Source organism: Lithobates pipiens, unplaced genomic scaffold (genome assembly GCF_037356315.1).
Source record: "Lithobates pipiens isolate NorthernLeopardFrog02 unplaced genomic scaffold, aLitPip1_a1.2 Scaffold_11, whole genome shotgun sequence".
Classification (NCBI taxonomy): Eukaryota; Metazoa; Chordata; class Amphibia; order Anura; family Ranidae; genus Lithobates; species Lithobates pipiens.
In genome coordinates this window covers 22,601,571-22,618,634 of record NW_027507696.1, presented here as the reverse complement: position 1 = coordinate 22,618,634, position 17,064 = coordinate 22,601,571, and the positions used below count along the sequence as shown (strand labels likewise).

At 39.6% G+C, this 17,064-nt stretch overlaps 1 protein-coding gene across 1 annotated transcript in view; it reads right to left on the bottom strand.

Moving 5' to 3' along the window:
* Window positions 1–300: 300 nt before the first annotated feature.
* Window positions 301–17,064, bottom strand: part of NFIL3 (nuclear factor, interleukin 3 regulated) — a 30,781-nt gene continuing 14,017 nt past the window's right edge. Inside the window, exon 2 of the mRNA XM_077469831.1 lies at window positions 301–2,180. Within this exon, the coding sequence (XP_077325957.1) occupies window positions 619–1,992 (1,374 nt within the window). The 5' untranslated portion in view covers window positions 1,993–2,180 and the 3' untranslated portion in view covers window positions 301–618. The remainder of the gene's footprint in view (window positions 2,181–17,064) is intronic.

Genomic DNA, 17,064 nt, shown 5'->3' with positions numbered 1-17,064 from the left:
CCCCCCCCCCCCCCCCGTCAGGAAAGAACAATAGCTCCACGGGAGAGATTCTGAAGCAATCTAGCAATTTTCTTACCTGCAACCTGTGGTTGCAGGAAAGAACATTGCTCTGTCTATGGCTTAAGACCATCATATCAATTACATATAGTAAATAGAACTATTTAATTTACCCTGGGTGTATAGAACCTTTATAGAGCTTTAAATGTTCTGCTGTTATTGGAGGGGGGACATTAAATGTGGCACAGGGTGCAGAACTGTTGTACAAATATTTTTAAAAAACACAATCTGTTGCACGCAAAATAGAGTCACGTATTTGTCACCAATACTTTATTATACATGGTAACTTGCACAGTTTAAAACAGACCAGCAAAAATAATGTATAAGATATTTACAACCTTGCAATTGCTACCTAACTGTACACAAGGCAAAGTGATCATAATAACACAATCGTCAGAATAATTGTGCACAAAAGACAATATTTAGTCGACATATTACAGGAACAGAACAGTGAATGACATCACAAGTCCAGTGAAAATAAGAAATTTTACAAAACATATCAATTTACTGCAAACAACACCCTTTATTACATTAAGCATCAAATTGAATTTCAGTAGTAACTTAGCTGGAATCTGAAGTACAGATTTCTTGGGCAACTATAAGTCTTTTCAGCGTGGCAACCTCAGCAGATAAATTTGCAATACCATGTTTTAAATACAAGCTCTCTGGCTCAGAAGTCTTGTAAACATTGTCTGTCATACCGACAATTCCAGCAGTTTTGCAAATATTTGGGATTTTATCAAGTTCCTTATGGTGCCACTGTCCTGATTTAATAGGCCAGTCTGGCATATTAGTCACTTGAACAGATAAAGGGGACAAGGATGTATGTACCACATTTTCGCTACTATGGTTTTCGAGTGGAAAGTGCTTTTTTGAGGACATGTCTATTGGCAAGGGCAGTTTTTGTGTGGCATCAAGCTCACTTTCCAGTGCTTCCGCTTTGAGCTGCATAGCTTTAGTCTTAATTCGCAGTTTGTGGGGCAGTGCAGAATTCACTTCGGGAACTTTTATGACTGTTGTATGACAATTTTTTAGTTCAACAGGGGAATGAATGGGACCTTTAGGAACCTGCTGCTCATCCTCCCCATCAGACGTTTTTCCCACCACACCCTCATCCGTCTCTGATGTCCTTGGAGAGTTGCTCGAGGAACTATTGATTTGCAGCAGAGGGGGAGAATGGGAATAACTAGGAAATGTGTTTCTAATAAAGTTCTGATAAATAGATGGGGTGTAGGAAGGGTTTTCCTCTCTAGATTCCCGAGGAAAGTTCTCTAGGGGTTCCTGCTTTATCCTTTGGAAATTCATTTCTGGTGTTCTGCAGCTGTTGTGAAAGGGGTTTGGTTGAATATGGTCTCCAGATGAGGTCTCAGATACATCTGACAGAGAACTCTGAGGGGAGTGCTTGATTACAGAAATGCAGCTACTGGTCATGAGAGGGTGTTCATGATCTCCTGAGAAAGATCTCGCATTGGATTGGGCAGTTGCGTATTCCTGAAAATATACAGCTGTGCTGCTTGTAACTTTTTGTATCTCTTGAGCATATGATGCAGAACTTATTAAACCAAACTTAAGTTTTAAAGACAGCAGTTCAGTTTTTAGGTTAGAATTCTCCTCTCCAAGTGCAAGGAGTTTATTTTCTAAAACCATGTCATTCAGCCTGCGTTTCTCTCGTGATCTTTTTGCAGCCTCGTTGTTTTTCCTTCTCTTCTCCCAATACATTGCATCTTTCTTTTCATCAGGAATGAATTCCCTTTTCCTACGACATGACGCTGACTTGTTTTTCCCACCACCTTCGTTGTACAACATATCATTGCTAGAGTCCATTGATTCAGATATATCTGTCATATTGGAATTTAACACAAGGATGTTCTCCATGCCACTCCTTGCATCTGTGCACTCCTCTTTTTTAATAGTTGGCATTTTCCTTAGCTGCATTAGCACCAGTTGGAGTCGGTTCCCTTTCACAGTTGCTGGAGAGAACGATTCCACAGCGTTTGTTATAGTAAATCAACATGAAGACATCAAGTATCCGAAATTCCATCTGCTATCAATGTTTCTTTCCAGGTGCTGAAGTTGTACATATATAGCCATTTTTACGAAATGATCTCTCTAGGCATTATCACCTGCAAAAAAAAAAAAAAAAACAAGAACACTTTAAAATATTAGCCAATTAAATAAAAGACCAAATGAATGCACAATCATTTAAGCTATACTTGAGGGCTTTGGAAAGTCTGCCTATGAGTTTCCTAAAAGTCCCTCTTCCGAAGAAGACATTGTGATACCACTAGAGAAGTTGGTTTGCTAGTTCGACCACAAGTTCATAAACTTCTGCATTTTCACAGACCATAATATACATGTCCTGTTTGTGGTTCATATGGAACAGTGATCAGGTGCACTAATCTTGTTATAAACTCAGATATATTTAACTCTGACATACTACGCAAACGCTCGCAACATTTCATGCTTCATCTTGAAATATGTGGAAAACCCAAGGAATTGAGACTGCGTAGAATGATTAATTGATAAATGAGATTCAAAGAGAAGTAGGAAAAAGTAAACTTTTGTGGGGAAAGAAAAACCCCACCACAAATCAAAAATTAATATCTATTTGCGTAGCGTAGAAAGCGAGTCTAGTTGTAGGTTGGTCTCTTTATGGCATATAAATCAACAAACCAGCAGTACAAGAGTATTACTGGTTTTATACATGAAATGCAGGAAGTTTTAAAATCAAATTGTGTCATAGTTGTCCTTTAACACAAACTACCTTTACTACTATATTTAGTAACTTGAGATCAGCACAGTTCACGGAACAAGGTCAAAGTTAAGAATGGATGGAAATACAGGTAGATGTCAGACAACAGCTGACAGTACGTGTGCAGAGTCAGGTAGCTTTCATTTTACAATACACTGTCTGCAAATGTAAACATAAAACTCTTGTTAATATAAACATAAAACTCTTGTTAATATAACTTAACTCATGATATAATTGCTATCAGTCTTCATTATTCAGATTAACTGCAATTAGAATTTTCAATGTTCATTGATGATTAAATTATTTTGCACGCACAGCCTTTCTGTGTACTGTTCTTTCTGCAGCAATTAAAAACTTTCAGCATCTCATTTAATTTACACCTCCAGTGGTGTGGCAGTGTTAACGATATGTTAGGCATTACAAACTAGTATAAACCAGGAACCCAAATGATTGTAATTACATGACGAAATGGATTCTACACTCTGAAAAGGAATTTGATTCCCCATAGCAGCCAGATTTCAGTTTACATCAGTTTAGCATAGTCTGCAAATTGTATGATGATTTCTGAATAGGGTCTTTGCATATTAACGTTTGCTTCATTAAATATTAGTGCAATCTATCTGCAAACATACTGACAATTAAGCCAGCCTTAAGCCCCATACACACTATCAGATTATCTGCTGAGTTTTTCCTTCAGATTTACCAAAACCATATAATATGAGGACAAACCTTAGGAGTTTCAATGTGTATGCAATCAGATAGGCCCTTCTACTACATGGTTTTGGTAAATCTGAAGGAAAAACTCAGCAGATAATCTGATAGTGTGTATGGGGCTATAGACTGTTCGAATCTCAGCCGGTGTTCTGCCAAAAACTCCAACTCGACAAAATCTCCAACCATGCTACTTCCGGTTACTTATGAGCAGCAATAATTGGAGATTTGGTATACGCTGCGGTACACATTAAAATTAGTGGACATTGTTAGTCCTCCTGCTAGTAACCAAAAACATGGCCGTCTCCATGACAGCGACAACTTTTTTCCTTTCTTACCAGGTGTTCTGTGAAAACAGCCAACTCATTTTGTACTGTAGTGTATAAAGCTGTCAGTGTTCTGTGAAAACAGCCAACTCGTCCAAATCTCCAATTATTGCTGCAGGAGAGTCACCGGAAATGACGTGGTTGGAGATTTTGGCGAGTCTGAGCTTTCGGCAAAACACCAGTTGAGCCGTGACTGGCTGAGATTCGAACCATGTATGGGCACGCTGAATGTAAAAGTTGATTGTTCAACTTGGGTACAACCAGCCTATCAGATTTTACATGAGATCCTTGCTAGCGGCTATTATAGCCGCTAGCAGTAAATTACTCTTTTCTCCTGTAGGGGACGGTTCCCCCCATTCATCTGCCAGGAGAACACGTTGGCTTTGCAGGAGGAATTCCCCCATCAACTCCGACTGTGTTAGTGGAGAATCAAGCGATTTTCTTTCCTGCAACCAAATCGCTCCATCTATGGCTGGCTTTACAGGTTGCATATTGCCCAGGTTATCCTAAAGGGAAAACAAAAGAGCGATTTCGAGCTCTAGAAAACTGTTAAGGTGATTCACCTCTGATAACTCTAATGCTGCTAATTAAAAATAACAAACGGTAATCATGTGACTTCCTTGCACAGGCAATTCATACCACAAAAGATTCGCCAGTATGTGAAATGGATGGCTTGCCGACTATGACTCCGCTTGGCAGAAAAACGATGCTTCTGCTTTTTTGTGACTTACAATGGTTTGTTAGATTTTCAGTGAATCAAAAATAGTAAAAGAACAACTGTTCACATGAATCTATTGAGCCAGCTAATGCTCACTGTGTTTTCTGCCAAAGTACACAAAGGCAGCCAACAAGGTTAGCTATTCACTCATTTACAATGTCTCGTTAATCTAATTTTATCTCTCTCCGTAGTATAAAAAAAAAAAAAAAAAAAGAAGAGTAAAAAACAAATTGAAAAGATAAAGTCAAGAGGCAAAAAGAATGCAATGTACAAGCCATCTTACACATTAACATAAATAAAGTAAATGTATTTGTTCTTATGCTAGACAGTTTTATCCTGCCATGGATATAAATTGCTCATTTTAACCTGTAGCGCTTTGAGATCTTTTGATGTAAAGCGCATTATAAATAAAATGTATTATTATTATTATTATTAGATCTGATGATCCTGTGTTGTAAATATCAGTGCTTTGTCCACTTGTCCAATCCTTTCCCACCATAATATAATATCTACCTGATAGCAGACCTATCCTCAGATCCAAAAGGGATCAAGAATGATCATTTCAGTTGGATAAGAACACATTTAATTTATTTATAACAGTTACCAGTACTAATGGCGCCCTGTGTATTGTACTAAATTTTGTTTCTAATTGAAACATACATGTTTACACAGAGCGATTTCCCATTCTATATAACATGTGTGTTGAGTATGAGAGTCCCACCATATGTCATTTACTCAACCATCATTACTGTGAAAATATATTTTAAGTAATATAAAACTTAATTTGCTTGTAGAAAATTACAAATATGTGAAAATAGGCATCACTGGGGTAAATGGTTTTCTTTTCTTTTTACCCCTAATGTATCCCCAAATAAAATTAAATCCAGTTATGTTAAAAAGAAAAAAAAATATTCCTAATGCCTCAACCTCAAACCAAAATAAGTCCAGTTAGGTTTAAATATAAATAAATCTGGAAGAAATGAAATAATGTATATGTAAAAAGAAAGTATTCTAATAATTGTGCTGCAACATGTGTCCCAAATATAACCACTGGGCACACAAACAGGTGCTGATTCTTTCCCAACAGACACCATGCCCACTGATTAACTAGTTTGGAATGTGGCATGGTGCCTCATTTGTATTTTGAGCAGACAACTGCCAGACTATGTCACATGTATTTCCAGCAATGAAAGATAATGTAATCTAAATATATAGTGATCTATATGTTTGCAGTTTTTTTTTCTATTTTCTTCTATAATATCCAGATAGGCTATAGTAGAGTTTACTTTAAAAGAACCGGCTTTATTGCCTTGAAGTAACCTACATGAGATTGAGCCTGTGTACACAGAGGTCATGCAACCTGGAGGCTTTAACTAAACTCATAAAAGGTCATCAGTCCAGTGACCACTGATATGCATTAAATAGGGAAAAATACTAAAACCCCTTTCACACTGGGGTGCTAAAAATGAAAGAGCCGCTGCTGTGTTTCCAGTGTAAAAGCCCTGAGGGCTTTCACACTGGAGCGGTGCACTCGCAGGACGGTAAAAAAAGTCCTGGTAGCAGCATCCTTGGAGCGGTGAATAAACCACTCCTGCCCATTGAAATCAATGGGGCAGCGCAGCTATACCGCCGGAAAACGACGGTAAAGCGGCGCTTAAAATAGTGCCATTTTACGGCCGACGCCTCTCCCACCCCAGTGTAAAAGGGGCCTTAGTCAAGGTCAGGTTTTACGACCATTTCATTGTTTTTCAAGATTAATATTAATAGTATGTCAATCGAGACTTCAAGACTTAAAGCGGAGGTCCACCCTAAAGTGGACCTTCCGCTCACTGGAATCCTTCCCCCCTCTGGCGCCACAACTGGCACCTTTCAGGGGGGAGGGGGGTGCAGGTACCTGTACAGTACAGGTATCTGCACCCACTTCCGGGATAACTCTCTGCGGAAAGGGGCGTAGATTACGCCCCTTTACGAAAGTCCCCCGCTGCCTGCTGGGAAACACACAGATCCCAGAGGCAGCGGGTCCATCCTTATTGCGCAGCGCGACTCGCGCATGCGCAGTAGGGAACCGGGAAATGAAGCCGAAAGGCTCCACTTCCTGATTCCCATACCCAAGATGGCGGCGGCAGCACCCGAGAGACGATCGAGAGATCGGCTTTGGGTGCTGACATCGCGGGCGCGCTGGACAGGTAAGTGTCACTATTTAAAAGTCAGCAGCTGCAGTATTTGTAGCTGCTGGCTTTTAAAAAAAAAAAAAAAAAAAAAACGCGGACTCCCGGCGGACTCCCTCTTTAATTTACCTGGTGTTCTCATTTAATTTACCTGGTGTTCTCATTTAATTTACCTGGTGTTCTCATTTAATTTACCTGGTGTTCTCATTTAATTTACCTGGTGTTCTCATTTAAGCCATTGCTGTTAAGCAGTGGTATATGTCAGATCTGAAGCGCAAAAAGAGCCTCTGTATTGGGTCTCTTCAGTTCACAGTCTACTGGGGCAGCCTGCAGTGTTCCTTCTCCTGTCTGGACTGACATGTTGTCCCTGCTTGAGCATCTATACTCCACCATGTCATCCTTAAGTCAAGTAAACATGTCCCACCACAGCTACAGCACAGATCAGTGTGTGAAAAAAAGACAAAGAAAAGAAAACGAATGCAGCCACCAGATCTAATTATTGGTAAGCTGCAATATATTACATTTTTGGTTTTGGGTTAAGCGTTAAAAAAAAAAAAAAAAAAAGCAAAGTATGCTTACGTGTAGGATATTTATGCCAGAAGAGAAGCCATTGGTCTCTTCTATCATAACTGCTTCTTCCTGCCTGGTGGCAGAGCAGTCCAAACCCGGAAGGAAGACTGAGAGAAGAAGGAAGTGCCATGACAAATGCAGCACTGGAGAGAATCATTTTCCGTAATACTAGCACATTATGGCTACTAGCTCCCGGGGCCCATTTAAAGTAAACTGCAGCGTTCAGTTCCGCTTTAATGAACTCCAAGACACTGATTTTATGGCAAGTACAAGAATCCTATTTTTTTATACGCCTGGTATACCCATCTGGTTCACAGATTTTGAAACTCCATGTTTTTTTCATGGAGGTTATTAAAAACCATAAAGCACATGAGTTTCAGCAATAAAATTCCTATTCTTGTACAAAAAAATGAGATTTACCATGAAAATCAATGATTATCATTTACTGCAGTGATTCCTCATAAAACAGATCTTAATCCTTCTTCACATGAGTCAGTGCTGCTTGTTCTTTTATTTCGTTTGTGGTAATGACAGTAAGAGCAGTTCAAACAGTATAATAGCATTTCTTTCAACAGTACTTTCATTATGTTTTATCACAAAGACTCTAAATTACCCAGCACATAAAGTAATATGCATACATATACAAAACTGGGGCCCACTTGGAAACTTTACAACAAACTTAAGCTGGATTTACAAAAAATTCTTACTGGAATTGGCTTGTTTTCAATAACCAAACAGGATTTTTTTTTTTTTTAATATGTCTTTTTTGTTCATCTGTTTTTTTGGCCCTAAAGCGTAGTACACGCGGGCCGAATGTCGGATGGCATCGGCTGGTTCAATAGATACCGGCCAACATTCAGCCCGTGTGTAAGGCAGCTGGTCCGACAGAAGTCGGCCACTTGAAGGGTCAGGACCAAAAAGGGTCTGCTGACTGGCTCCAGATCAGCACTCTCAGCAAATGGCTGGGTTGAACTAAAAAAACCTAGTAGTGTATGCAAGGCTTTAGGCCACATGCCAACTTGGTGTTCAGCCTGTGTGCGGCCAACCCTAGCGTTTCAGTGCCACCAGGAGGCACAAGTGCAGTATGCCTGCAACCTGTCAAAGTCTATGGAAGGCTGAAAGCTACTGCAGCTAGAGGAGTTGAATGCTGTACCAAGTGGTATTCACATTTAAGGCCCTATGTGTTCAGGGGTAAATGGCTGGAACACAAGTATTCTGCATTCTGGGCATTTGCACTAAATTGCAAGTACTGGCCTCACACAAGTTAGACGCCTAGTGTGCAGGTGGATTTGGAAATTAACACAATTTTTTTAAGTACTTTTTCACAGCCTTTGTTAGCATGCATATAAAACACATGCACTAGCGTGCTTTCTTAAGTTCCGTTGCACTGCAATACTTGTTCTTCTTTTAACTTGTATGCTATTGCATTATAGCACATCATAACGCATAAAAATGCAACATTTCCTATGTTTTACACAGCACATTTGTGTGACTATTTAAATCTATTTGCCTTGCATTTGGGACTTTGTTGAGAACCGATTCCAACACTGCTGGAGCCCTAAAGGATCTAGCCATCTTTAGCGCAATCAATGCACAAATAGCATTCCTGTGCACATCAGGTGTGAACTGGCCCTAAGGCTGGCCATATTGAGTTGAATGAAAAAGATGAACCTGATTCCCCCTTTCACAAATTTGAAGTGGGTTGGGGAATCCTCCCTACTGTATCTTTGTAGTCTAACAGCAGGGAGAGTGCCCTGTCATCAGAATACACCGATCAGCACTGTAGGCTATAGCTTGCAGCGCTGAATTTTTCCACTATACGATCGGAAGATTGAATCTGTTCAACCACAGTGCTCACACATGGATAGATAATCGGCCCGTCCCTGCTGAACTGGCTAAATTCTGATCTATGAAAGGCCAGCCTAAGTCGGAATATCCCTGTGTGGTATAACAAGCCCATTTAAAAGCTGTTGCTTTCTCTCTGATGTTCACTTCTGAATGGGCTAATTGTTGCAATCAATGAATGAATCTGTAATACACACTGCTATTAAGGGCAAGAGTATAAGAATCAAATCAATATGGCTGTTTAACTTGGATAATTCAAATCAAATACCTTCTCTTCTATCTAGTCTTAGGGCTCATTCACAATAGATGCATTGATGCCACACTGGCAGCCAATTTCAGCACAGCCCCATAGACAAAACAAAATGCCTTGTTTCCAATGATGTCAGCTCACACCAGTTTTGCTGTAGTGTGCATTGAAAAAAGTAACACAAACCACCACATCGCAACACCGCTGCAGTGAAAATAACTGTATTGAAATGTTACTCCTGACATTTCAATAGAGTTCTGTAATAAATAAGAAAAAAAGGGGAACCATGAAATGAACCGAGAAAGGCACTGTAACTCCCAGCGCACACAAGGGGCCATGCAATTAGTGTGGTTCGCTTATGCGAACAAGTTTTTATAGAAAGAAAAACTACCACACATACTACCCCAAATTTGTTGTTGGATACTTTAGAAGTGTTCTTGAGCCCTCCAAAGTGGTTTGTAAAGCCAAGACATTTTTAAACTGTATGCATTCCCTGCATTAAGGTAAAAAAATTCCCAGTCATTGTATCGCCCCCCTCATCCCTCCTAAATACTTACCTGAGAACTGTTTAGATTCAGTTCCTGCTTGCAGCGGTGCTCTCCTCTCTCTTTTCCCACAGGACATAGAGGCAACAGCGGAAGCCATTGGCGCCTGTTACTGTCAATTAAATCCTATAGCAGGGGGTGGGTCCCAGCCGCATTGTGTGTGTCAATGGATGCACAGCCTGACTCAGGAGGGAGCCCACCGGTGCACCCCATAGGAAGCAGCTTCCTATGATGGAGCACAAAAAAAGAGGAGCAAAGAGCACTGGGGGGGGGGGGGGGGGGGGCGAAAAGGAGGTTCTGGGCTGCATTGTACATTACCACTGCACAAAGTATGATGATTATTATTAGAAAAAAAAAAACTCTTTAACCACTTGCTGACCACTGCACGCCGACATACGTTGGCACAGTGGCAGTAATGGGCGTACCTGCATGTACCCTTTTACTGGCGGGGCTAGCGGGCACCCACCGCGTACAGAGTGACCATGCCATAAAACTATCCCCTATATTTTAGACGCTATAACTTTTGCGCAAACCAATCAATATACGCTTATTGCTTTTTTTTTTGTTTAACCAAAAATATGTAGAAGAATACATATTGGCCTAAACTGAGGAAATATTTTTTTTCAGATATTTTTGGGTGATATTTATTATTGAAAAAAAAGTAAAAAATATTGTTTTTTTTTTTTCAAAATTGTCGCTCTTTATTTTGTTTATAGCGCAAAAAATAAAAACCACAGAGGTGATCAAATACCACCAAAAGAAAGCTCTATTTGTGGGGAAAAAAAAGGACGTCAATTTTATTTGGATGCAATGTTGCACGACCGCGCAATTATCAGTTAAAGCAACGCAGTGCCAAATCGCAAAAAGTGCTCTGGTCAGGAAGGGGATATAATTTTCCGGGGCTGAAGTGGTTAAGGGGGAACCTACACAGCCAATCAGTTGCTAATTATTACAGGCAATATTCAGACTGGGTGCTTATATCATTCAGGCTGTATATGGGCATTACTACGGTTTTAATTCTTAAATGATTTTTAACTTTGGCATTACACTATGAACATTTGTAGAACTTCAAATGTAAACATTAAATTCTGCAGTCCTTTAAAGTAACTAGAGCAACTACATAATTGTTAATGTAATGAAGAAGGAGAAATATGTGTTTAATACAATGGGTTGCTTTATCATATCTTATTGCAGTTTACTCATATAGAGTGACAGCAGTCAATTCGATAAACTGCAGTGTTTTTTTCATGTCACTAAGTACATAAAAACCTCAAACTTTTTTGAGGTTTTTGTGGTGAGCTGTTGTAATACAGCAGGATGTTTCTATGTTGTCTCTAGACTGAACTGTGATGGATAACTTTATTGTATGAATTCATAAACAATGATATGTCTTTAATAGCTATAATACAGCTAAGCATGCATAAAACAACTAGCAGATATAGAGAAGGAAAATAGTGTATACTGAATGGGAATGTAATACCTCAGTTTGTGAGCAAATTCTGTGCAGTAGGGGCATTTATTCTCGTATGCGACATACATTTATGACGGCAAGTTTTAGTCATGCTTGGTGTTTGATTTTTTTTTTCTGTGTGGGCAATGTGTATGGTATTTATTAAAGCTGGTCATAGACAAGATTCGAACCCAGTATGGGAAGACTGCATGTACACAAAGTTGATTGATCGCTCAACTTGGCTACAACCAGCCGGCTGTTATAGCCACTAGCAACAATCATTGTTCTCTTCTAGCAGCCACGGCTTTCACACTCCTCCCTGCCGGGAGAACACAATGGTTCCATGGGAGGGATTCCCCTGTCAATACTGAGTTCATTGATGGGGGAATTAAGTGAATTTCTTTCCTTCGACCAATGAATATGGCTGGCCTAAAAACATCTAGCAGTTGATTTACTAAAACTAGAGAGTGCAAAATCTGGTGCAGCTCTGCACAGAAGCCAATCAGCTTCCAGGCTATTTTGTCAAAGCTTAATTGAACAAGCTGAAGTTATAGGCTAATTGGCTACCATGCACATCTGCACCAGGTTTTGCACTCTCCAATTTTAGTAATTCTAGAATTCAAGAATTCTTTTTGTTTTATTATACAAATGCGACTGGTCCAGGTAACTGGTGGCTTGTGGGCCATGTTACAGCAATCTCTATTTAATGAAAAGATTTCCTCATTCCTGTGCTTTTGTTCCCCTATGTTGGGGTTCACCAACAGTCACATAAAGTTACATAATCATCATTGTGATATGAAAGCGTACATGTATGTACAGAATGGGGAAATCTTTAGTTGGCCAGATTGCCATTTCACAAAACTGATGGACATCAAATTCAGATATCAGAGAGATCTGTAGGAGAGTGGGCACCTGGAGATTTCAGAGAATTCCCATCCCACCCTTTCCGATATGTGTTAGGTCTATAGTGGAAGTCTATCATTTCAGTTTGATTTTTCAGTAGATATTATTTTTGCAAGATAAACCTGGCCCGTAGGTTGTATGCAAGTATGGACTATGATTCTGCAAAAAAAATAAAAGGAACTGAATAGCGGTTAGAACATTAAGAGATGCTACCTAGTATCCTAACAGCCACCTTCCTTCTTACGCCTTTGACACTTGCATACGTTTAATCATTTTTACAGTTTGAGCTTATGAGGCCTAATGAAATACTGATATCTATTTTTGCTTGCATTGGTCAGTAAGGTGCTTCTGTTTACTCATGTTTAGGTACCTAAACATTATGAAAGTTCTTCTATTCCTTTAGCTCAGTCTTCAGACCCAGCATGTACACACGTACATACGTTTACTTGTGTACACACGGAAATGACCCATAAATAACCACCACAGACAAATAATTTTCTACTTTCATTTTACATAGCGTGTAAGATTACTGAGCACAACACAGATATGTGCATAGGCCCATAATCTATAATAAAGCTGCGTTCTGACCCATAAAGAAAAAAGAAAAACTATACACTTTATGGAATGCAGCTTTTTTTTTTTTAAGTCTGTGTGCATGAGCCCTTAACAATAAAAGAGGGATTTACATGTTAATCTGAATAAAAAAGGGAGCTGTACCACACAAGACACTAACTACCTTTCAATCAAATCTAAGTTACAATGACAGAATTTATAGCAACATAAAGATGGACAACAGTCAAGTAGAGGTCTCTCCCCAATAACCAAGGCACGAATGAGCTGAGTGCTTGGATTATTTTGGTACACCAACCACAAATTTACCTCCCCAACCTGGTAGCTGGCTCCATTACTCCCAGCTTAGGAATTTTGCCAACCACCCCAGAAAAAAGGACCCATCTTTAGGTACCTCTTGTCCTTCAAATCTGTGTGTCTCCAATCTTAAACTCCTACCCAATGTTGTGCCACCCTCCTGAACTAGGCATTCACTGCATGAGAAACAGACCTGAACCATCATTTCACTAAAGACAACCTCCACAAAATATTTACCCTGACATACAAGCTCAACATCATGTCTGTTGCTCAGGAGAAAAACTTCAAGATCAATACCCTTCATACAGAAAATATTGCCCTCTGCCTTGGACCAGTGCTGGAACTGCAAAAAAGAGAAACCATGCAGTCATGCCCTTTGAGCTAAGCACTCTGGTTACAAATCTGTATAACATATGAGAGGCTCACAATCCTCAAAATACCATTGATATCAGAAATTGCACTGTCGAGTGTGTGGATGGGGAAAGGAAGCCAGTTTTTTTAATCAAGCCCCTGGTTGGACAAAAAACAAAACAAAAAAAAACACAGAGTGATCTATGGGCTGCCTTGGTCAAATCTTTCTAAATCTGCTAACCTTATGCTGCGTACACACGACTGGACTTTCCAGCAGACTAGGTCCAGCGGTCTTCCCGACGGGCTTTCGGCAGATTTCCGATGGACTTTCCGAACTAACGGACTTAGCCACACACGAACGGACTATGTCCGTTCGAAAGTCCATTCGTTTTGAATGTGATGACGTAAGACGGGACTAAAAAAGGAAGTTCAGTAGCCAATAGCTTCCCTTGCCTCATATTTGTGCCGTCAGACCAGCATACAGACGAACAGTTTTCCCGATAGGAATTGAGTCCGTTGGACAGATTTGAAACATGTTCTATTTCTAGGTCCGTTGGATTTTTTTTAATGAAAATGATCAAATTAACCCACACACGATCGGATTGTCCAACGGACTGATTCCGTCGGACCTAGTCTGGTTGTGTGTAAGCGGCATGACACTACCCCCCCCCCAGACCACTTTACTTCTTCATCCAGAATGCAGACACTTAAAGTAGACCATAGATGGTGCGATTTTCTTTCCTGGAACCAGGGGCGCGGGGAAGACATACCTCCTGGGAGAACACAGTAATTAGTGCTAGGGTTACTGGCAAAAACTATATCCTACAAATTTGACATGCTGGTTGTACCCAAGTCAAATGATGGATTGACTTGGGTACATTGAGCCTGCCCATATATGGTTCGAATCTCGGCTGGTCCCTACTGAACCAGCCGAGTTTCGATCCGTTTATGAACAACTTAAAACAGGAGGTGTGTTATAGGCAAGGTCACCAGGTGAAATAAAGGAAAAGAATACTAAAACTCCCTCCACCCTCTTCTCTGTTCTTTGTTTCTCTTCTGGGACATGGGGTAACTTGAATGCCACAGCAGCTCAAAGAGCCACATGCTAATATACCATAAACACTCCATCTACCAAACAGACATTTGGTTTTGTGTAAAGTCTGATGTTATGATTGCAGATTTTATGATCATTGTCGTATTCCACTGTACATTCTAACATTCCACATAATGTCTTTTAGCTGAAAATGCCTTTACTATTTAAAACAAAAAAAATGGACAAAAGGGACATTAATAATGCAGCTCAAACTAGTCCTGTATTTGTGATAAATGATTCCAGGTCAATATCCATTTGGCATGATAAAGTTATTGAATAGCTGGCATGAGCATAACTGAATGGAATTTGGAAGATTACTTAATTAAGAAGCGCATGGCCAGATTTTTTTTTTATATCTGGCCACACCACAACCCTGACATGGCACAAACAGCCAGAGGATGAGTTAACCAGCTTGATAGTAAGCTTCAGAACTAATAGGCAAAACTGTTATATTGGTAGATATGAGTTTTATGCTACAAGCCTTTCACACGGGATGGAGTCTTTGATTGTAGGGCACACTGTTGTCTTAATTACCGACAATTCCATGTTTTATCCATTGAATTTTTTTTTATTATTATTATTGATTAGCTGCAAAAAACAACCTCCAATGCCTTTGTGCATATCTGAGAATTTTTTTTTGTGAGAAAAAAAAAGAAGGATAAAACACAGCTCAAAGCTGCCCAACACTTGCTAGTGATAGTCACCATAGATGCCACGTTTTCATACATCCAGTTATCTGAAATTTCGCTTACACCTTGAATGAACATTTGTTAAGTAAGTAGAAGCTAAGATAAGCTATTTTTATTACGGACGTTACAAGCTATCATATATTATTAGTACACTTATATTACAGATCTATGAATGAACAAACCCGTTCCATTGTGTTCCATTGAGAAATACAAGTCAGTCTGCTTTCACAGCAGACTGACTTGTACTTCTCAATGGAACACAAAGGCACGATCCACTGATTGGGCTTGCAATGCCTTGCAAGCTCATATGCAAAAAAAATATATGCACTTTATTATTTTTTTGCAAAAAGGTGGGGGTTAGCTTTTAATTATTAAAATTTAAAAAAACACATGTATCATGAAGTTACACCTGCAGTGAATGTTTAGTGAATGCCACATTCATCGCTGTAGCTATGCCGTTATATTTTTTCACAGAAGCATATGCTAAATGTGTGGCCTGTTTCAATAAATAATATGTAGTATATCTGTTATTAAAGAAACACAAACAAAAATAAAACTAGAAATATATTATAATTTAGCTGTAGTCCTGTTTTTAAAGCAGTATTAAACCCCAAACCAAAAAATTGAATATATTGCAGCTTACTAATTAGTAGTGGCTGTATCAGTTTTCCTTTGGCTTTTTCACCCAATCTGCCCAGTAACACACCTCCTGTAAGACACCACTCTGGAGGAATGAAAACAGGAGGCACAGCAAACAGTAACACTGTCCAGTCTGCAGAGAGGGGAGTGTTAAATGTATTAGCAGATTTAGAACCACTAACAAATTGAAGCCATACTCCAGCTCACACTATATAATTAATAACAGCAAACAGTTTTTTGGGATAAAGGTTTACATGAATAAATAAAATCTGTTCATTTGAATCACCTTTGCCAGTGTTCAAGTGATTGTAAAGGATCGTCTTTTTTTCATTTAAATAACAAATATGTTATACTTACCGCTTCTGTGCAATTGGGGTTGCATGGAGCAGCCCGGATCCTCCTCTTCTGGGTCGTCCTTTGCTGCTCCTAGCCCCTCCCTCCTTTGAGTGCCACTCAGCCAGCAGCTTGCTACAGGGGGCACCCAAGGCGAGTCAGAGCTCCATGTATCCATTCAGACATGGAGCCCAGCCTGGCCCCACCCATCTCTCCCCTGATTGCCTGACTGACTTTGACAGCCGCGGGAGCCAATGGTGCCACTACTCTGGTCCCAGCCAATCAGGAAGAGTGTCCTGGATTGCTGATGGGATCGTGGACATCGCTGGAGAGAGAAGGAGCTCTGGTAGGTAATAACGGGGGTGCTACACACAGAAGGTTTTTTATCGTAGTGCATAGAATGCATTAAGATTTAAAAAAGTCTGCCTTTACAACTCCTTTAAGTGGTATGTTTTTTTTTGTTTTGATTTTTTGCATGTAAACTGATACATTCGGCTGGAGAGCTTGTGAATTTAAAAAAACAACATACTTGCTGGATGCTTCACCAGATACAAATAGAAGCAAGAAGCCTAAAAAAGGAAACAAATGCAGCCAACACATCTAAGAATTGGTAAGCTGCAATATAATAAATGTTTTTGGGTTTAATACTGATTTAAGCTATACTTTCCATCTGAAAATGTGATCCATTGTACCAGGCCTGTAGAAAAGTTCAAGTACAACTGAATTCTAGAGTTATGACATGCCACCACAATCTGCAATTCTATATTGTGAAAGATCATAATGCATAAGAAGTCATTATT